The sequence below is a fragment of the Symphalangus syndactylus genome, chromosome 10, assembly GCF_028878055.3.
Source record: "Symphalangus syndactylus isolate Jambi chromosome 10, NHGRI_mSymSyn1-v2.1_pri, whole genome shotgun sequence".
Taxonomy (NCBI): domain Eukaryota; kingdom Metazoa; phylum Chordata; class Mammalia; order Primates; family Hylobatidae; genus Symphalangus; species Symphalangus syndactylus.
In genome coordinates this window covers 135571947-135594991 of record NC_072432.2, presented here as the reverse complement: position 1 = coordinate 135594991, position 23045 = coordinate 135571947, and the positions used below count along the sequence as shown (strand labels likewise).

Below are 23045 nucleotides of genomic sequence, written 5' to 3'. Positions count from 1 at the left end.
CTGATGTACTTAAAAGAAAAGCATCATTTTCTTTTAAAGACATGGTCTCACTCGGTCACCCATGCTGGAGTGAAGTGGCACAATTTTGGCTCACTATAACCTCAAACTCCTGGGCTCAAGTGATCCTCCCATCTGAGCCTTCCAAGTAGCTGGGACTACAGGCATGAGCCACTGCACCCAGCCATTATTTTTATTTTTATAATATATATTTAGAGACAGATGGAGTCTCAATGTGTTGGCCAGGCTAAACTCAAGCTTCTGGACTCAAGAAATCTTCCTTCCTTGGCCTCCAAAGTGCTAGGATTACAGGCAAGAGCCACCATGCCTGGCCCATATCCTATTTAATCTTTGAAATAATTGTGTCAAGTGTGCAACACTAAATTACCTGCCACTAGGTATGAGCTTAGGGCACCAGGAAAACTAGGTCACTCTAATCTGTCAAGAGAAAATGGTTATCTGGCTGGGCACGGCAGCACATGCCTGTAATCCCAGCACTTTGGGAGGCCATGGTGGGCAGATCACCTGAGGCCAGGAGTTCAAGATCAGCCTGGCCAACAGGATGAAACCCCTTCTCTATCAAAAATACAAAAAGTGGCTGGGTATGGTGGCTCATGCCCGTAATCCCCAGCACTTTGGGAGGCCGAGGAGGGTGGATCACCTGAGGTCAGGAGTTCAAGACCAGCCTGGCCAACATGGTGAAACCCTGTCTCTACTAAAAATACAAAAATTAGCCGGGCGTGGTGTCAGGTGCCTGTAATCCCAGGTACTCAGGAGTTTAAGGCAGGAGAATCGCTTGAAACCGAGAGGCGGAGGTTACAGTGAGCTTAGATAGCACCATTGCACTCCAGCCTGGGGGACAAAAGTGAGACTTTATCTAAAAAAAAAAAAAAAAAAAAAAAAAAAAAAAAAAAAAAAAATTAGCCAGGCGTGGTGGTAGGCACCTGTAATCCCAGCTACTCAAGAGGCTGAGGCAAGAGAATCACTTGAACTCGGTAGGCAGAGGTTGCAGCGAGGCCGAGATCATGCCATTGCACTCCAGCCTGGGTGATAAGAGCGAGACTCTGCCTCAAAAAAAGAAAAAAGAAACTGGTTATCTGATATGTTCTTAAGAAAGAATATCAGAGTATTACAACCAACATAGGAAAAAGCACAACTTTTTCTATATTACATTTAATACTGTTTTCATTTAAAATTACACATTGGGGAGTGCTTTGCATTACTAAGAGCATCTAAAACTCTTCATCTGCCTCTGGAGAAAGAAGTTATGATTCTCATTTCGCAGAACAAACCAAGTCTTGGAGAGTTTAGTTACTAGCTCAAGCCGCACAGCTAGTTAGTAGCAGAGCCCATTATGATGGTATTCAGTGTTTATGACACCTTATGTTTATGTTAGTACATACCAGTTTTCTTTTTAAAGTTGTGAATCTTTTGGGGCCTTCTTTAATGGTTAAGTGCTTTTGTTTTTTGTTTTTCTTTTTTTGGAGACAGAGTCTCACTCTGTCACCCAGGCTGCAGTGCAGTGGTGCTATGTCAGCTCACTGTGGCATCCACCTCCTGGGTTCAAGCAATTCTTGTGCCTCAGCCTCTCGAGTAGCTAGGATTACAGGCACGCACCACCATGCCTGGCTAATTTTTCTATTTTTAGTAGAGGCGGAGTTTTGCCGTGTTGGCCAGGCTGGTCTCCAACTCCTGGCCTCAAGTGATCTGCCTGCCTTGGCCTCCCAAAATGCTGGGATCACAGGCGTGAGCCACTGTGCCCAGCCTAATGGTTAAGTGTTTTAATCAAATAAAGCATACGATAAAGTTAACCTAAATATGTTTTGGGGTATCTCCGTACATCTTTTTTTTTTTTTTATCTTAGTGATTGTAAGTTTGAATGATATGGAATCATCAGCCCACCTAAATGATTGAGCTTTGGGTCTTTTTGGGTCAACCAAGGGAAAGTGAGAAGGAAGTCAAGCCAAGAAACTACTCTCACGCCCTTCTGTGGTTGGTTGTATTTGCAAGACAGGGGGTCCCCAAGTGTCTTCACTTTTTGATCCTTAGCGTGGTTCCCATTTTAGAAGCTGAGGTCCCAGACTCCTTTCTGCTTATATAAGGGGTGTCAGGCAACAGAGTGTTATTTAAGAAAATTTTTTCTGTAAGTCATTTCATTAATACTTCTTGAGGACTGTATGATCTCACACTGATAATAAAGGGGATGACAGAAAGGTGAGATACAAATATGTTCTCCCAACATGCAAAGTGAGGAAATGAATTTTACTTCACATCTGCCTCCATTATCCTATGCCAGAGGACCTAAAACATTGATGTGCACAAAAAACATCTGGGGCACTATTTTAAAATTCACCTTTCTGAGCCTTGTCCCCAGAGTCCCTGATTTGTAGGCATGAGTGGACCTGGGAATCTGCATCCCAGGTGATTCTAACACTATTCACCATGCTGTAAGAAACACCATTCTTTCTTTGTTTTGTTTTTGAGATGGAGTCTCGCTCTGTCCCCTAGGCTGGAGTGCAGTGGCGCAATCTCAGCTCACTGCAAGCTCCGCCTCCCGGGTTCACGCCATTCTCGTGCCTCAGCCTCCCGAGTAGCTGGGACCATAGGCGCCCGCCACCATGCCCAGCTAATTTTTTGTATTTTTAGTAGAGATGGGGTTTCACCGTGTTAGCCAGGATGGTCTCAATCTCCTGACCTCGTGATCCGCCTGCCTCGGCCTCCCAAAGTACTGGGATTACAGGCACGAGCCACTGTGCCTGCCCAAGAAACACCATTCTTATACAAACTTGATGAGGTTTAAAAAACTCAAATTGCAGTTAAGTCTTTGTTTCTGTCATCCTTACCAAATTGTCCTATTACTAAATTGGCCCTTTTCTTTTCCTTTTTGTTGTCCAGGCTGGAATGCAGTGGCACAACCTCAGCTCACTGGAGCCTCTGCCCCCTAGGCTCAAGTGATCCTCCTGCCTTTGTCTCCTGAGTAGTTGGGCCCACAGGCACACGCCACCATGCCCAGCTACTTTTTAAATTTTTTTTGTCGGGGAGTGTCTTGCTATGTTGCCCAGGCTGCTCTTGAACTTGTGAGCTCAAGCCCTCTGTCCACCTCAGCCTCCCCAAGGGTTGGATTACAGGCATGACCACCATGCTCGGCCTAAATTTGCCCTTTTTTACAAAACACTAACAGACCCTAACCTGAATAGCACTGTTGGGTCTAGGCTTAAATTGTCTGCCCAAAGCAATTTACAACAAAGTAGGAATTAGACTTAAATCGTCTCTTATGACACTTGGATTCAAAAATATATATATATATATATATACACACACACATATATATATATACACATCTACATCTACATCTTGGCTGGGCGCAGTGGCTCACACCTGTAATCTCAGCACTGTGGGAGGCCAAGGTGGGCAGATCACATGGTCAGGAGATTGAGACCATCCTGGCTAACACGGTGAAACCCTGTCTCTACTAAAAATACAAAAAATTAGCTGGGCGTCGTGGCCCACCCCTGTAGTCCCAGCTACTAGGGAGGCTGTGGCAGGAGAATCGCTTGAACCTGGGAGGCGGAGGTTGCAGTGAGCCAAGATCTCGCAACTGCACTCTAGCCTGGGTGACACAGTGAGACTCCGTCTCAACATATGTATCTATCTTAAGGTAAGTATTAGAATACCTCTATTACACTACTTTTGTTTCTCCTTTGGAGAAATTAGCAAGCAGTGTTGTCTAATTCGATAGCTGGAGAAGTCACGTCCACTTTTTTCATGGGCTTGATAAAGCCCTATCATTCATTCTTGACTCATCCTGTGTCTTTGGGAAGCCTTTCTGGGTAAACTTATCCACAAGGAAAAGCCTTTATGCCACTACCAGCCCCTGCACACGTTTCAATTATAGCACCTATCATCTTGTACCACAATTGCCTAATTTATTTTTGTATCTCCAGCTCTACTAATAGATACAGTGCCTGGCAAACAGCAGGCACTCAATAACTGCGGGATGAATGAGGCCATGGCAGGAGACTAGGCCAGGAGTTTTAAAAATCAGTGCTGACTGAGAAATGAAGTATGGACATGTCAAGGGCTGGAATAAAAATAATCCCTAACAGCACAGAATCCTCCTTAAGGGAACATAGGTCAGGCAGGTGTCCCACCCCAGCGGCGCTGAGGGCTTGGTGGTGTTTTCGTTGTTAGGAAACAGGCGGGCTCTCTCCTCCCCACAACCCCTCAAGAGCCCGGCCTCCCAGGATCCTGCTCCTTGGGTGCGCCCCACCCGTAGCCGCCTCTCTCCAGCCCGCTGCTTGTCCTCGCCGGAGCCACCCCTTCCCGTCGCTACGCCAAGGAGGGGCGTTCATATCCTCCAGGGAGGGCCTAGGAGGCCTCCCTTGGCCAATCAGTAGCCAGGCCTTGCAATTCGGGAGGGACTCAGCATCCACACAGACAGCTGGACTGCCAGGTGATTCCTTAGGGTGCTTGTTTTACGCAAGGCTTAGAGGTCAAAAATAAGGGGACAGAGTCCTCTCAGAATGGAAAGGAGCCGCAAAGACTGTCTAGGTTTGGCCATTTTCTAAGACGAACCAACTGCTTTTCAGATTCCTCTCCACCTTTTGCGCATTCGTCTGAAAAAGGCGGGTGTGACTGATTTGGAAATTGGCTCAGTGACTTAATGGTTCGGACCACCATTTGGACCAATAAGAAAAGGCAATCGCTGGAGCCCGGGCTTTGCAAGGAGGAGAGCACATGGGCCCAATGTTTCATTTTTATCTATTAGCACAATCATGTTCAAGTGAACCAAATAGTTTTATTTATACTATTAGAAATAAATCATCTGGCTGAGCGTGGTGGCTCACGCCTGTAATCCCAGCACTTTGGGAGCCAAGGTGGGTGGATCACCTGAGGTCAGGAGTTCCAGACCAGCCTGGCCAACATGGTGAAACCCTGTCTCTACTAAAAATACAAAAATTAGCTGGGCGTGGTGGTGTGCCTGTAATCCCAACTACTTGGAAGGCTGAGGCAGGAGAATCGCTTGAATCCGGGAGGCAGAGGTTCCAGGAGGCAGAGGTTGCAGTGAGCCGAGACAGTGCCATTGCACTCCAGCCTGGGCAATAAGAGTGAAACTCCGTCTCAAAAAAAAAAAAAGAAATCATCTGGTTTGTACTCGCAAAACGTTTTTACCTTGAGTTGTGAGCTGCCCTTCTTGAGCTTGTACACAACGGAGCTCTTCAATCGTTTCCTTCAGAGAATCCCTTTCTGTTCTCAGCCTCTGGAGAGACACAAAAACATGGAGGGTTAGCTTCACGTTTTAAGAATTTATTCATCAGAGGCCTCTGCCTTACCTAATAGAATGATAAACAATAGTGAACATGAACATGTTTTACCTTTTGCATTTCTATGGAAAGATCATAGAAGGAGGAAAAGATTAAAACAATTTTTCCCATTTAACAATACTGAATATCTACTATGTGCAGGGCAATATGCTATCCACAGTTAAACAAAACTGTCTACTTCATCTTTAACAATTAGTAACTAATTTCTTAACATTCTTTTCACTAGACATAAAACATTGGAGAACAAAGACAATAAATATTCATAAATCGTGACAAAGTAGAAATATTTTTAAAAGATTTGAAATATGCTGAACAACAAAAAGTCCTCTATTAATCATACAGAAAACAAGAAAGCTACACAAACTTATAGAAAGTCATGAACAATGTAATCATAGAAATGAAAGTCATAGAACAATGTAAAGGAGGTAACAGTGGTAGAAAAGATAACTATATAAAAAAGAAATCTGAATGGAAGTATTATAAAAATATTCTTTCCACTTTTTTGCCTTATTTCTGAAACACAAATGGAATTCTCCTATAGCTTAAAAATAAATGGGATTTCTCATTTTTAAATTCATAAATAAAATGAATGTGGCCAAACATGAATTAAACATAATCACTTTAATTTTAGCAGTGCTCAAAAACTAAATGCCTAATACATATACTCACGTCCTTTTCTTTTTGCAGACTGTCAACTTTTTCTTTTAGCCGCTTATATTCAAAATCTAGTTTATCTGCTTTCTTTGATTCTTCGGATAATCTATTTTGTAGTTCTACTACCTGATACAGAAAGATACCATTACTTATACATAATCTGAAACATTAGAAATTATCCTTATTTTCTTCTACAGGTTTAAGAAAACCAAACCCTCTCCCACCAGTACTCAAATGCATATGATCCAGCAGTCTAACACAGTAGACAGAACTAGGAATAAAAACCTGCCCAATGTTCAAAATCATAAAAGAATCTATAGCATTTTCATTTCCAGCAACAGAGATAACGGGGCAGCCTGAAATTCTTTTTGTATAAAACAAAATAAATGCTGGGGTGGGGCAGGGCGATTCCAATTGCATAGCTAAGCTTACAAGAAAACAAGGGAAGTCCTCAGAGATTAAAACCAGAATGAGAAGTTCATGCAGATGCTCTGGGTACCATGAGGTGTCAACTGCCGGTAACAGGAACCTAGAGCTTTAAAAGGAGATGAGTGGTTGTTAAACCACCCTGGGCTGTAAAAGGTAGCAAATCAGCAAATAGGTGGATTAGGGAAAAAAGTTTCATCAGCTGGAAAAATAAACCGAGTGCTTTGGGATTAAAAAAGGATAACTTGGGGGCTATGTGCAGTGGCTCACGCCTGTAATCCCAGTACTTTAGGAAGCTGAGGTGGGAGGATGGCTTGAGCCCAAAATTTGAGACCAGACAAGGCAACATAGTGAGACCCTGTCTCTATAATTTAAAAACTAGCTGCGTGTGGTGGCACATGTCATAGTTCCTCAGGAAGCTGAGGTGGGAAGATCACTTGAGCCCAGGAGTTCAAGATTGCAGTGAGCTATGATCATACCATTGCACTCCAGCCTAGGAAACAGAGTGAGATCCTGTCTTTAAAAAAAAAAGTAAGAATGAAAGAAAAAAAGGGTAACTTGAAAGTTTGTAACCACAGCCTGTTAATAATACATGGACTTGTGTTTGGATTTTTACTACTCGCATTGTCTGGGAAAACCTAAGCCAAGCAATTAGAGGGGTATTAGTTGGTAATGCTGTGGAAAATCTGCCACAAACAAACACACATACTGGCCACAGAAACAAAACCTCAACCCATGAGTCTCGGGATTCCCCAACATAAAGATGAGCTAATGAAAGAGCAAAATCCAAAATTATAAAGGCCATAAAGAAAATGCCACAATGAACAAGACTCTGTGGAAAACATCAACAGCAATAACAACTGAAAAATAATAGAATAAGATCTCCAAGGATTTCAGATTGGAATTATCAGATACAAAATATACATACTTAAAAAAATAAAGAGGAAATCTAAATTTTAAAAGGAGTTAAGAGGCCAGGCACGGCGGCTCACACTTGTAAGCCCAGCACTTTGGGCGGCCAAGGTGGGCAGATCGCCTGAGCTCAGGAGTTCCAGATCACCCTGGGGGCGACACGGTGAAACCCCGCATCCACTAAAATAGAGAAATTTAGCCGGGCTTGGTGGTGCACTCCTGTAATCTCAGCTACTCGGAGGCTGTGGCAGGAGAATTGCTTGAACCCGGGAGGTGGAGGTTGCAGTGAGCGGAGATTGCACCACTGCACTCCAACCTGGGCCACAGAGCCAGACTCTGCCTCAAAATAAATAAATAAATAAATAAAATAAAAAACAAAAAGGAGTAAGAGACCATCAAAAATAACCAGGGAGATTTGAAAAAGCAAAGAGGGCTTGTAGACGAAATATTATCATTTAAAAAATAAAGTGGCCAGGCACCGTGGCTCACGCCTGCAATCCCAGCACTTTGGGAGGCCAAGGCAGGTGGATCACCTGAAGTCAGAAGTTTGAGACCAGCCCGGCCAACATAGTGACACCCCGTCTCTACTAAAAATACACAAAAATTAGTCAGGGATGGTGGCGGGCGCCTGTAATCCCAGCTACTCGGGAGGCTGAGGCAGGAGAATCGCTTGAACCTGGGAGGTGGAGATTGCAATAAGCCGAGATTGCGCCACTGCACTCCAGCCTGGGCGACAGAGCAAGACTCTGTCTCAAAAAAAAAAAAAAAAAAAAAAAAAGAAACAAAACAAAACAAAAAACATGTAGCAATCTTTGTAATATACTGGCAAAATAAAACATTCTGTACATAATCAACAAGGAATGCTTTCCCACGATTATTTTTACTCCAAGTTGTATTGAAGTCCAGGTATGCTGATTAAGAAGAAAAAAAAGGATATGGAATAGAAAGGGAGAAATTCGGCTGGGTGCAGTGGCTCACGCCTATAATCCCAGCACTTTGGGAGGCCGAGGCAGGAGGATGTCTTGAGCCCAGGTATTTGAGACCGGCCTGGACAACATGGAGAAACCCCATCTCTACAAAAATTACAAAATTAGCTGAGTGTGGTGGCACACAGTTGTGGTCCTAGCTACTTGGGAGGCTGAGATGGAAGGATCATCTGAGCCTGGGGAGTCGAGGCTGCAGTGAGCCATGACTGCACCACTGCACTCTAGCCTGGGTGACAGAGTGAAACCCTGTCTCAGAAAAAAAAAAAAAAAAAAAAAAAAAGACGGAAATTCCTTTTATTTCTTTACTATAACCCTTCTGACAAGAGAATCTACAGACATTATCAGAAGTAATATGAGAATTTGGCAAGGTTGCAGAATCAATATATAAAAGTCAATTTCATTCATATAAATTAGCAATAAAGTGAAAATGGTATCTTTATTTAACTGCATTTAAAAAGCAACTCAAAACACAAAGTACCCAACAGTAACTACAATGAAATATGCACAAAATCTTTAGAAGAACATTAATAAACTTAACCCAAAGACATGGAAGACCACGGAAAGGTATCATGTTCAGACAGGAACAACACTCCCCAAATTGATTGACAGAGTCAGTGTAATTCCAATTCCCAAGAGTTTGGAGTTTAAAGGGAAAGCAAAGGGCTGAGAACAGACACTTCTGAAAAAGGACAAAGTATGAGAGTCTGCACTACCACCTATCAAAATGGCTAAAAATTTGTAAAACATGAGTGTGACATTGGTGTAGGAAGAGATAAATACACCAAGGGAACAGAAGAAAGTGTCCAGAGATAAACCCACACACAACATGGATATTTTAGAAATACAAGGTAGAACTGCAGGTCATTGTGGGAGAAAGGACTATTAAATAAATGGTGGTAGGCTGACTGGTTATCCACACAGACAAAAAGAGTCTCAAAGGGATCCCTACTTCACGCCCTACATGAAAATTAATTCCAAGTGGATTAAAAAGCTAAATGTGCAAAACAAACTTTAAATCTTTGTAAAGAAAATAGAGAAGATTAGACTATATCCTTATATAGGAAATAATTTCTTAAAATATAAAAAGTACAAATCATAAAAGTACTCGAAGTCCATTACACTGAAATTATCAACCTCAAAAAAGTAAAAGGACAAGTCATAGATCCATAGGAGATTAAGTAAAAATATGTGCAAGTGATAAAGAATATCTAGAACATATAAACAACCTTTAGAAATCAGTAAAAGAAATGATTCAATTTTTTAAGTGGGTAAAAGATAAAAATAGGAAATTTACAAAAGAAATATGGTCAGTAAATATATTTGTAATCAGGGTAACACGAAGTATAATTAAAAGGAGACACCATTTTATACCCATCTAATTGGCAAATTTTACTTATTTTTTCTTCTCTCAAGACAAGGTCTTACATGTCCCATGTTGCCAGCAGAGTTACATGCGGCACAAAAGCAAAGCTGGAGTGCAGTGGTGCAATCATAGCTCGCTGTAGCCTCTGAGGCCCGGGCTCAAGCGATGCTTCAACCTCAGCCTCCCAAATAGCTGGGACCACAGGTTCATGCCACCATGCCCAGCTAACTTAAAGTTATTTTTAGAGATGGGGTCTTGCTACGTTTCCCAGGTTGGTCTGGAACTCCTGGGCTCAAGCCACTCTCCTGCCTCAGCCTCCCAAAGTGTTGAGATTACAGGCGTGAGACACTGTGCCAGGCCAGCAAAATTTAGTTTGCCAATACAGTGTGTTGGTGATGATGTGAAGCAACAGGAATATAAACTGCTTGTTGGTAACACAATCACTTTAAGGAACAATCTGCTAATATGTAACTAGATTGAAGATACTCTTAGATAGAAATTCCATCAAGTTGTAAAACCTTCACACATATATGGTAGAGGACCTGTACAATGCTATTTATATGGCATTTCTTTCAACATGGAAAAAAAAGCTGAAACATCCTGTAGGTCTCTTAACAGGAAAATGGATAAATTTTGGTACAGAGACTAACTGAGATACTATACAGCAGTGGAAATGAATGTTATAAAGCTATACCTATCATGATAAATAATCTCACTGAGCAAAAGAAAAAAAATTACGAAGAGTGCTTTCACTGTATCATTTATATAAAGTTCTGGAACATGTCAAAATGCTATAAATTTTTAGGGATAAATATATATATATGTAGCAAAAGTATAGAGAGACGAATGGGAATGAAAGCCGCAGCATGGAGGCTGCCTGTAATGAGGAGGGGGAGAGCATGTTTTATTCAAGCATGAATATTTACTGAACTATGCTTTTACATTTGTATATTTCTTAAGTATTACATAATAAATAAATAAATAAGTAAATAAAATAAAAGTACCTGCTATGGAGAGTTTAAAGCCTTTAAATATTAGATAAATATAAATAAATACAATAGGCCAGGCATCGTGGCTCACAGTGGCTCACGCTTGTAATCCTAGCACTTTGGAAGGCCGAGACTGGTGGATCACTTGAGCTCAGGAGTTCAAGACCAGCCTGGGCAGCACAGTGAAACCCTGTCTTTACCAAAATACAAAAAATTAGCCAGGCGTGGCAGCATGCGTCTGTAGTCCCAGCTACTCAGGAGGCTGAGGCAGAAGAATTGCTTGAACCTGGGAGGTGGAGGTTGCAGTGAGCTGAGATCATGCCACTGCACTCCAGGCTGGGTGACAGAGTGAGACTCAGTCTCCTAAATAAATACAATAAAGAAAAGGTAAAAAACAGAATACCATGAAAACAAGTCAGTAATTTTGGTAAGCTACATGTCATAACCGAGAGCTTGCCTGAAACCATCATCAAGATGCTGTTTCTTTTACCTGTCTCTTGTAGGTTTCAAGTTGACTTCGCGCTGCATTGGCCTTTCTTAACTCTTCCTCTAGACTGACAGTGTTCTGCATATACATGGTATTCTTCTCTTCTAAGAGTTTAACCTGCCGCCTTAAATCACCAAGGTCTTCTAGCTTCTTTTTATAAGATTCTACTTGACCTTCTAGTTTAGATACTTTATCAGAAGAATGTCTAGAATTAGATGGGAAATTAAAAAAATCAGAAACACATCCACACTTGTAAAGTTGTTTCAGTGTTAAGAAGGATTGCCAGGAAACACACATCTAATGAAATAAGACAAAAGTGATTCCAGGTTAATTTTCTGCACAGGTTAACAAATATGACTTAAGTTACAACTAAATGTTTAATGGAGAATAATAATTTAAGGAAACCAAGCGGAAGAGGGCAGCCAGCAGAGTCACATGTGGCACAAAAGAAAAGTAAGTTTAACAGTGTCCAAATAATTTGGCAATTATCAGTGACCACCGGAATAGCAGCTTCAGTGGGGCAGTGTGGGCAGATAGTGGGGTTGAGGAGAGAACGTCAATTTTACCTCATGTAATCTAAGTTTGGTTCTGGTGGGAAGGAGAGAGTAATAACTCCCTCTCTTTTTAAGATTAAAGAGACCTAAATGTGCGTGTGCATGTGTACGAAGGAGACAGATTCAAAAGGCAAAAGAAATGAGGATTGATGTAACACAGTCCCTGTGTAGGCCAGAAAGGTGGAGGTCCAGAACACTGAAGAAGGAATTAACCCTGAACAGGAGGAAGAATAACAGGTCTACACTCTCTAAAGAAAGGGTGGGTGGGAACCCAGGGAAGTTTAGAGGTGCAGGAGACAAAAGACATGGAGAGTTCAGCAGTTCATGGCCTCTTTCTTCCCTACTATAGGAGACAAGGTCATCTATTGAGACTCAGGCATGGGAGGTGTGTGGGGAGGGCAGCCAGGGGAGTAGAATCCTGAGGAATCAGAATGGCTGTGAGCGAGACAAGGAGCAGGGGGAGGGCGGGCCATTGGGAAGAATCCAGCTCAGAAGGAAGCCACCAATTGGCAGCAGCACAAAACTATCAATTACGCATTTCCCCGTTCTCAGTATTCAAAGAGCAAAAGTGGAAAATGTAGATGGTTGATATAATCAACAGAGGACAGGAGACTGTACAAGTCAAGGGGGGAAAAAATAAGGTGGCAGGGAGTGAGGCAGCTCATGAGAGAACTGAAGGGATAATAACAAGGCCCAGCAGGAAAATGAGGCCTTGCGGGCACGGCAGAAGAACAGCTCCAGAGCTGTACAAGTAAGAAGTGATGGTCAGAATTTCTATTTTACAAACATTTGTATATCGCTTAATTGCCAGACACTGTTGCAAGTGTTTACAAATATAAATTCACTCAACTCCTCATATAAACTTGAGGTAGACATGTGTATTGTTTCCATTTTGCAGATGAGAAAACAGCCATACAGAGGTTGCATAAGCAGCAGACCTGGGATCTCAGCCCAGGTAGCCTAGCTCTTAAGCTTGCTAGATCCTCAGAAACCCTAGAGTTTCTAACACCAGAGCCAGACTGTGCTGGGCGGCAAAGGTGAGGTTTTTACCTCAGCACGTCGATCTCATCTTTCAGAGACTGAGCTTCATCTGCCAAAGTGGTCAGTTCCTCATTCTGTTGCCGAAGTTCAGAGATCTCCTTTTCTAACTCTTCACAGCGTATTCGATAATCATCTTTGGCTGCTTCTAGTCTGTAACCAACATAAAATAGACCAAGAAAGCACTATTTACCGCCACCTCATTCTCCTTAGAACAGTAAAAGAAAAATATAAAGCATGAGAATAAAGCCTTCTTGAATATGTCTCCCATGTTAGTGGCCACAAGCTGCATTCTCAAGCACTAACCGTCATAAAAATGAACTCCACTGTCCCAAGTCTTGGGAACAGTGACAACTGGTTACTATTTCCCTACGAGAAAGCAAGACATTATGCAACATTTTTCCGAAATACTGCACATACAATTTATTTAAGGGCTTTTTTTATTATAAAATTAACATATATGGTCCGGCACAGTGGCTTACAGTAATAAACCCATTATGTTAATAAAAACAACATACTCTTTATGAAAAATAACTATTTTCTAAAACAGAAAAAGTGAGAAGAGTGGCACTGTTTTACATTTTTGTGATTCTATTATCTGTTTTAATAGAAGACAGCTGGGTTCTCATATTTGTTTCTACATTCATCTGTTGGTGACATGTTTTTTTTTTGGCTGAAGCATATGAAGAAAATCCAGCCTTGCAGACACATAGTTGGAAAAGAGAGGGTCTTGCAGATTCTCCAAAATGGTATCAGAGGACCTCCAGGAGCCTCGACCATTCTTTGAACTGCTGACGTGGACCAAAGGGAATGGGCTGTTTCTAAGGAGCCTAAGAAAAGTTTATTATTTTTTCCTGTTAAGGTGAAAGAAAAAAAAATCCAGAAACATTTCACCGAGGAATAACGAGAATAGTTATGTTACCACACTCAGTTACTCAGTAAAGTAAAAATCTAACTGATGTTTAATTTCTGTTTTAACACTAGAAATCTATGGCAAGGTAAGAAACAAGTCATGACGCACTTTTTAGTAAACCGTAACAAAATATTTTCATCATACTCTTAAGTCTTTCAATTTTGTGCTTCCGTCTTATCTTGCAGGACATATTTTCCTTTTTCTTCTTTTTCCTTTCACCACCGAAAGGTCAAAGGGCCCTTCTTCCTTCTTTTTGGACTTTTCTTCCCACAGAAGATGTCTGGAAGATTGTTCCTTTAAATCTCGCCTGTCCTTTTAAATCAGCTCACCCCTTTAAATAAGCCTATCTCTATAAACACACTCATACACACACACACACACACACACACACACACACACACACACACATATATAGATTTCTGTGTCTATAAATGCATCTGTCTTTTAAAAATCCCTGCCTGCAACTTTTCATGGCATCTGGCCCTTCCTGAAGACGTGCTTATTTTGAAATCCCTAATCTGTGGTTTATGGTCTGCCCTGACAATTACTTTTCCAAACAAAAGTCATTTCAGATTTTCAGTGAAATTTAATCTTTCTGGTGATCATGTCAACTCGCCTTCAGGCCCCTTCACAAATGTTCTTCCTTGGTCTTTCTTGAAAGTTTCCTCAGTCACCTTTGTTTCCCACAGAGGCGCAGGTGTGGGGTGCTTCCTCTCACTCAGGTATTCTGTAGTTGCGACATTCTGCCTTCAAATAATAAGGAAGGTGGCGCTCTGATAGAACGTTTCCTAGATGTGAAGTAGTTTCATGTTGTGTGAGGAGATTCTGAGAAGTTGTTTATTTGGAGCCTCCACGGACTGCAGCTTCCCAGAAGTCCTAACATTATATTCTTTTTTTTCTCTCTCTCTTTTTTTTTTGAGACAAAGTCTCGTTCTGTTGCCCAGGCTGGGGTGCAATGGCACGATCTCGGCTCACTGAAATCTCCACACCCCCAGTTCATGCGATTCTCGTTTCTCAGCCTCCCGAGTAGCTAGGATTACAGGCACCCGCCATCATGCCTGGCTAATTTTTGCATTTTTAGTAGAGACGGGGTTTCATCATGTTAGCCAGGCTGATTTTGAATCCCTGACCTCAAGTGATCAGCCCGCCTCAGCCTCCCAAAGTGCTGGGATTCCAGGCATGGGCCAATGTGCCTGGCCAGTATATTCTTAACTTTAAATGACAGCTAACAAATTTTTAAAAACCAGATTTTAATGAGTTGTCTTTTACCTGAATGTTTCTTCTTGGAGCTGTTCTAATTGAGTCTGGAGCTGCAAATGCCTTCTTCCTGCTGGACTGTTAGGGTCTTCTATAGAATCAGATTGATTGAGTCTTTCCATTAATACCTGATTCTCTGCCAATAAACTACTTTTCTCTTCCTGCAATGCTGCAACCTGTTGGAATACAGGACGAAGGCAGTTATTTCTTCCAATTACACTGGCATCAGCTCAATCACTTGTGAATTACCATTACAAATTAAAGCCTATATATATATATTTTTTTGAGGCGGAGTCTCGCTGTTGCCCAGGCTGGAGTGCAGTGGCGCAATCTCGGCTCACTGCAAGCTCCGCCTCCTGGGTTCACGCCATTCTCTTGCCTCAGCCTCCCAAGTAGCTGGGACTACAGGCGCCCGCCACCACGCCTGGCTAATTTTTTGTGTTTTTAGTAGAGATGTGGTTTCACCATGTTAGCCAGAATGATCTTGATCTCTGGACCTCATGATCCGCCTGCCTCGGCCTCCCAAAGTGCTGGGATTACAGGTGTGAGCCACTGCGCCCGGCCATTAAAGCCTATTTTTAAAGAAGTACGATCAATCTCCACTCAAAACATTTACATCATTTTGGAATACTGCACGTGCAGAGCAAGATGTAAGAGTAACAATTCATTCTTATTTCATATTTGAAGCAACACCTCACCAGACAAGATATAGAGATGGCAAATAAGCACACTAATAAATAATCATTAGTTTTCAAGGAAATGCAAATTAAAATCACAATATTATATAACTACACTCCCACTAGAATAAATAAAATTAAAAAGACTTTATCAAATGTTGGCAAAGAAACTTGTGGTGAGAATATAAAATGTTTCAAACATTTTGGAAAATAGCTGTTTCTTAAAGAATTAAACATGCAACTACCACATGACTGATTTAGCCATCCTACTACTAGGTATTTACTCAAGAGAAATAAAAGCATGTGCCCACATGAAGACTTAGGAAGAATGTTTATAGCAGCTTCATTTGTAATAGAAGAAAACTGGAAACAATCCAAACGCATGCCAACAAGCAAATGGATAAATGATTTGCAGTATATCATATAGGTTGAACACCCCAAATCCAAAAATCCAAACTCAGAAATGCTTCACAATCTGAATGTTTCTGAGCACCTACATGACACTCAAAAGAAATGCTCACTGGAGCCATTTCAGCTTTTGGATTTTTGGATTTAGGATGCTCAACCAGTAAGTATATAATGCAAATATCCCCAAATCCAAAAATATCCCGAATTTCAGATATGGAATACTCAACCTGTATAAAAGAATACTACTCAGCAATAAAAAGGAATTAACAATTTACAGCTACAACATAGATGAATCTCAAAATAATGTAAGAAGTCAGACAAAAGGCCGGGCGCGGTAGCTCACGCCTGTAATCCCAGCACTTTGGGAGGCCGAGGTGGTGGATCACCTGAGGTCAGGAGTTCAAGACCAGCCTGGCCAACATGGTGAAACCCCATCTCTACTAAAAATACAAAAATTAGCCAGGCGTGGTGGCAAACGCCTGTAATCCCAGCTACTCAGGAGGCTGAGGCAAGAGAATCGCTTGAACCTGGGAGGCAGAGGTTGCAGTGAGCTAAGATCGTGCCATTGCACTCCAGCCTGGGGCACAAGAGGGAGACTTTGTCTCAAAAAAAAGGAAGTCAGACCAAAAAAAGTCAATATATATGGCAGAACTCCTTTTCACACAGACAAAAAGAATCTAATTTTCAAAACATAAACATGGCTGGCATGGTGGCTCATGCCTGTAATATTAGCACTTTGGGAAACTGAGGGAGGAGGATTATTTGAGCTAGGAGTTGGAGAACAGCCTGGGCAACACAGTGAGACCCTGTCTCCACAAAAAATAAAAAATTAGCTGGGTGTGGTGGTGAATGCCTGTGGTCCCCACTACTTGGGAGGCTGAGGCAGGAGGATTGCTCAAGTCCAAGAGGTCGAGGCTGCAGTGAGCCATGATCACACCACTGCACTCCATCCTGGATGACAAAGCAAGACTCTGTTTCAAAAAAAAAAAAACACAGGCCAGGTGCAGTGGGTCACGCCTTTAATCCAAGCACTTTGGGAGGCCAAGTTGGTAGGACTGCTTGGGGCCAGGAGTTTGAGACCAGCCTGGGTAACATAACAAGACCCCATTTCTACCAAAAAAAAAAAAAAAGAAAGAAAATTTTAGCCAAGCCTAGTGGTAGGCGCCTGTGGCCCCAGCTATTTGGAAGGCTGAGGTGAGAGGATCACTCAAACCCAGGAAGTTGACTGCAGCAAGCTGTGATCATGCCACTGCACTTCAGCCTAAATGACACAGCATGACCCTGTCTCAAAAAACAAAACGATAAACCAGATGAGGTGGCTCACACCTGTAATCCCAGCACTTTGGGAGACGGAGGTGGGCAGATCACTGGAGCTCAGGTGTTTAAGACCAGCCTGGGCAATATGGCGAAACCCCAACTCTACAAAACATAAAAAAATTAGCTGGGCGTGGTGGCGTGTGCTTACAGTCCCTGCTACTCAGGAGGCTGAGGTGGGAGGATTGCTTTAGCCCAGGAGGCGGAGGTTGCAGTGAGCCAAGATTGCAGCACTGCACTCCAGCCTGGGTGACAGAGTGAGACCCTGTCTCAAAAAACAAAACAAAACATAAACATGATTATTTAAGAAAATAACAAAGCAAAGGGGCTTATAACGAAAAGCTACAGTTTCCTATGGAGTTTTCCCACTCTCCAGAGAATAGTTTTTACGGTGCCTAATTTTATTGCTTTTGGTTGTCACTTTACATATCTAAATAATGTTACACAATTATTTCTTGACTTATCAACCTCAGACATTATCTAGTGACTCTCTCCTCTGATATGTTTGATTATAGCAACTTGTGCCATTCCTGCCTACCATAAATATAGTTAATCACTGTTCTCACTTCCTTCACTGATCACCTCTGCAACTTTAAACTACTTATTGATTCATTTCACTCAGTCACCCACCCACTCATTCCTCACTCACCTACCATGTGCTAGGTATGGTTGCAGTTTTTTAAGTGCAAGGGATACAGTGATGAAAAAAGGGAAGTTCTTACTCATGTGTTATATATTCAAAACAAACTATAAGTAAAAACAAATCATTGCACAAGAAAGTAAATTAATAAATACATGTAAAAACTAGAATATGAAGTGCTATGCAGAGTGATATGGCTTGGATATTTATCCCCTCCAAATCTCATGTTGAAATGTAGTCCCAAATGTTGGAGGTGGGGCCTGGTGGGAGGTGTTTGGATCACAGCACTGGATCACTCATGAATGGCTTGGTAGTGTCCTCATAAGTGAGGGAATTCTTGCAAGACCTGGTTGTTTAAAAGTGTATGGCACCTTTCCACCCCTTGCTCCTACTCTTGCCATGTGACACAGCTGCTTCCCCTTTGCCTTCTGCCATGATTGGAAGCTTCCTGAGGCTCTCACCAGAAGCAGATGCTGGAGCCATTCTGGAAAGCCTGCAGAACCGTGAGCCAATTAAACATCTTTTTTCTTCACATATTACCCAGCCTTGGGTATTTCTTTATAACAATACAAAAACAGCCTAGTACACAGAGGGTTAAAATAAGAACAACAAAAAAGACTGGGTGATTATTTGGGATTACTCAACCATGGAAGGCCTTCCTGAAGAGACCTACTTCAGTGCCTGATGCATCTCAGTGCCTGACATTTTATGACAAATAAATCAGGTGATTTTTGAGCTGAGGTTGAATGACAAGGAGCAGCCAGCCATGTAATGATTGTCTCCCTGTAGAAGTGGTTCTAGATGCCCTGCTTGGTTAAGATGAAAGCCATCATTTCTGGCTCTCCCTTTCCTTCATCACTCCTGTTTTACTTCTCAAACTCTATCACTGGCATCTTAACTTTTACAATGATGTTTCTCTATAGGACAATTCTAAATGTTGAAAACCAGTAAGGTTTAAAGATTACATGCTTATGACTGTGTTGCTGTTTTCTCCACAGCAAAACATGCTGTAGGGCTACCTCTTCTCTTCTCATAACCTCTCTGCAACACTATCATTCATTTTGCAATCTGTCCATACGTGGGATTGGCAAACTGTTCTGATGTAAAGGACCATATTGTAAATGTTTTAGGCAAGTACTCCACTCTGTCACTGAAGCCTGAAAGCAGCCACAGACAATACATAAAGGAGCCATGATAAAATTGTATTTGTAAAAACAGAAAGCAAGCCATAGTTTGCCAATCCCAGTATATAAATTTAATTTTATATTACTAGAGATACTTATATTCTGCTTATAAAAATAATGAAATCTTATTAGTATAACTCTTAGCATCTGTATATAAATTCTAAAACCTGAAATGCAATTAACAGCACTTACATTACAACTTTGTAAATATTATTTCCTAGATAACCCAACAAGTGTGATGTGATTACTTTCTGCATCCAATGCAATGACCAACTCATATGCCTTTCAAAGCAAAATGCCTCTTCTATTACAAAGTATTATGAACTCTACATATGCATAACCCAGTTTTAACAAGTACCAAAACATGGCCAACTATGTCTCCCATGTATGTCCCCCTCTTTAGTCAAAGTAAATTCCAGACAAATAATCTTATTTTTGTCTGTTATTTGTGAAAGGTATTCTCAACTTTACCTTTAATTATGCTCTTGAATTTTTTTTTTTTTTTTTTTTTTTTTTCAGATGTAGTCTTGCTCTGTCACCCAGGCTGGAGTGCAGTGGCGCAATCTCAGCTCACTGTAACCTCTGCCTCCCAGGTTCAAGCAATTCTCCTGCCTCAGCCTCCCAAGTAGCTGGGATTACAGGTGCCCACCATCACATCTGGCTAATTTTTTGTATTTTAGTAGAGATGGGGTTTCACCATGTTGGCCAGGCTGGTCTCAAATTCTTGAGCTCAAGTGACCCGCCCCTGTCAGCCTCCCGAAGTGCTGGGATTACAGGTGTGAGCCACTGCGCCCAGCCATTTTTTCCCTAAAAAAGAGTTGCGTTATAGTTAAGATATACTGTATGGCAGTCCACAGCACCTTTGGTGGTACTTACAGTGGTATGTTTCAAAGAGGTGGTACACAGAACAAATCTCTTACCTGCATATCCAATTCATGGCATCTTTGAGCAATTTCTTCCTTTGCTGACAAAGCTTCATTTAGTTCCTCTGTAGTTTTCTTCAGCTGGTTAGAAACAAAGAGATAAACATTTTAATATGAAGTGGTAACAATTAATAATTCATATATTCAACACAGAATTAAAACATTTCCCCCCTTTCTTTCCTAAAGAGCGAAGGGTGCAAGAGGAAATCAAGAATCCTGTGGAAGAGTACAAAGACAGCACTTTTAACTTTAAATTAATTTCTTTTACTCTAAGTCTTGTTTTTTCCATCCTTTGAATTTGGCTCATTCCCCATATCAAGTTTTCTTATGCATCTTTTTTGATCTAGACTACCTGGTTCTTGGTAAGGATAATTCTTCAATAACTGAGAAATTTTACCTTCGTAGAATATGTATGTGCTAGAGGAATAGGGATTTTAATTGTTAAAATATGCAGCTAGAACATTTCAACACAAGTGTTTTAGTCATATTAAAACCTCATGCTGGGGGGTGGGGGAAGGAGAGTCATATTAAAACCTTATGGTAAGGCAAGGGGAGGGATACCATTAGGACAAATACCTAATGAGTGCGGGCCTTAAAACCTAGATGATGGGTTGATAGGTACAGCAAACCACCATGGCACATGTATACCTATGTAACAAACCTGCACATTCTGCACAGGTATCTCGGAAGTTAAAAAAAAAAAAAAAAACCTATCAAAAACTGTTGTGAAAATAGTTAGAATATGACGAAAATTTTGCATCTCCTGAGATTAAGAAAACAAAAATATTACTGAAGGAAAAAACCTTATGTTAATTTGTATAGCACCATTAAAAAATTTGTTTACTCTCAACATAAACCAAACATTCCTGAGTTGTATCTCATTACTATATAAACTCTAAATGAGCAAAGTATGAAAAAAATTTGATTAAAAGAAAATTTTATTGTCTCTTCATTTCATGTGACCAAACCTCTGTGTGGTAGATCAAAAAAAAATTAAAGCTTGGGTTAAAATTGCAACATGTCCAAAATTTTCCTGCAAAACATTTAGAAACCACGAGGAGGAAGTGAAAGAAGACAAAGAATACAAAGATTTCTATTCATGTATTGCATGAGATGTACAAAATAGCTTGAACACAGAACCTGACAGTGTAATTAACGTTTCATTAAGAAGCGATATTTAGGCCGGGCACGGTGGCTCACACCTGTAACCCCAGCACTTTGGGAGGCCAAGGCTGGCGGATCACAAGGTCAGGAGATCGAGACCATCCTGGCTAACATGGTGAAACCCCGTCTCTACTAAAAATACAAAAAAAAATTAGCTGGGCATGGTGGCAGGCGCCTGTAGTCCCAGCTACTTGGGAGGCTGAGGCAGCAGAATGGTGAGAACCCAGGAGGTGAAGCTTGCAGTAAGCCGAGATTGCACCACTGCACTCCAGCCTGGGCGATAGACCAAGACTCCGTCTCAAACAAACAAAAAAAAAAAAAAAAAAAAAAAAGGAAGCAATATTTAAAAGTACAAAGTAACTTTTCTGTTAAAATCACAAAAATACATTGCAGGATTCCTTTAAAAATACAGTAGTTCTTTAGAGAATTTAATTATTCACTACTTCACAGAAATGAGGGGTGGGATCGAGAAGATATCTTCAACTGACAAAAGGAAATAATAAGTATCTTTTGCATTATATACAAACCATAAAAATAAATTCATATCATTTTCCAGGAATTTGACATGTCATTTTATATTTCATTTTACGAGAAAATGACATGAACTTATTCTTATGATTCATATAATCATAAGCTGTAACATCTATTGTGTTAAATGTGGCACACTGATATCACTAACAGAAAAATAAAAATTCATGACTAGAAAACAGGAGTCACAATAAACTAAAAAAATTAACCTATTTCAAAGTAGGTTATGCAACAGCATTTTAATTGCAAACGCATTTTATTACAAATTATAAACTTAATTATAAATGTGTAAATTCCATTAGTAAAAAAGCTTATGTTCTTAAAATTTTAGGTAAAATATAAAGAATTAAACCAATATAATCCAAAAGCAATTTTAACCCATTCTTCTCATTAACATCTGAAGCTTATCCTTTTCAACCTTTTCATGAATAAAAACAATGTATAATTATATACCTGACGATCAAGGTCAACATAGGCATCATTTCCAGCAGAGACAGGAGATTCCTTACTCATCAGCTGAAATCAAGATTTAAATGATTATAACTATGAGGCAAAAAAGACGTTCTACACAAAATACTTAACATAAGAAAATGAAGACCCAGCCACTATAGAAATATAAAAATTAAAATGAAAACACACATGTAAAACACTTTACATTAAAGCTTCTGAGTCTGGAACTTCTTTTGTCCCCACTCCAGAATAATGCCTTCATTTAAAATTAGAGGGCTGGGCAGGCATGGTGGCTCACGCCTGTAATCCCTGCACTTTGGGAGGCCGAGGTGGGCGGATCATGAGGTTAGGAGTTCAAGACCAGCCTGACCAACATGGTAAAACCCGTCTCTACTAAAAATACAAAAATTAGCTGGGTGTGGTGGCTGGTGCCTGCCTGTAATCCAGCTACTCAGGAGGCTGAGGCAGTAGAATTGCTTGAACCTGGGAGGCGGAGGTTGCAGTGAGCCGAGATGGCGCCACTGCACTCCAGCCTGAGCAACAGGGCGAGACTCCTCTCAAAAAACAAAAATAAATAAATAAAATAAACAAATAAATACATAAATAAAATTAGAGGGCTGTCAGCACCATAACACAGGGCAAGAGAAAAAAAAGTAAATAAAATAATAAATTGAATTAGAGGTCTAAATTCTGATGCTCATTTTCACCGCAAGCCTAGTAATAAGAATCTAGTATTACTTATTCTTATCACAAAAATGACAAATCATTAAAATTAAAATGTGGCTACATACTTAACAATAGTGGCTTCTCACTAAAAATAGCAATACTATTTATTTCTAAAGAATAAATGTGGCCGG

The 23045-nt window shown here is 40.8% G+C and overlaps 1 protein-coding gene across 7 annotated transcripts in view; it reads right to left on the bottom strand.

Moving 5' to 3' along the window:
• HOOK3 (hook microtubule tethering protein 3) overlaps positions 1 to 23045 on the bottom strand; it is a 129926-nt gene that overhangs the window by 51126 nt on the left and 55755 nt on the right. For all 7 annotated transcript variants that reach the window (XM_055296107.2, XM_055296108.2, XM_055296113.2 and 4 more), the window contains 7 exons: positions 22192 to 22254; positions 20044 to 20127; positions 14913 to 15076; positions 12743 to 12883; positions 11142 to 11343; positions 5991 to 6101; positions 5170 to 5257 (listed from right to left, as the gene is read on the bottom strand). In XM_055296107.2, the coding sequence (XP_055152082.1) occupies positions 5170 to 5257; positions 5991 to 6101; positions 11142 to 11343; positions 12743 to 12883; positions 14913 to 15076; positions 20044 to 20127; positions 22192 to 22254 (853 nt within the window). The remainder of the gene's footprint in view (positions 1 to 5169; positions 5258 to 5990; positions 6102 to 11141; positions 11344 to 12742; positions 12884 to 14912; positions 15077 to 20043; positions 20128 to 22191; positions 22255 to 23045) is intronic.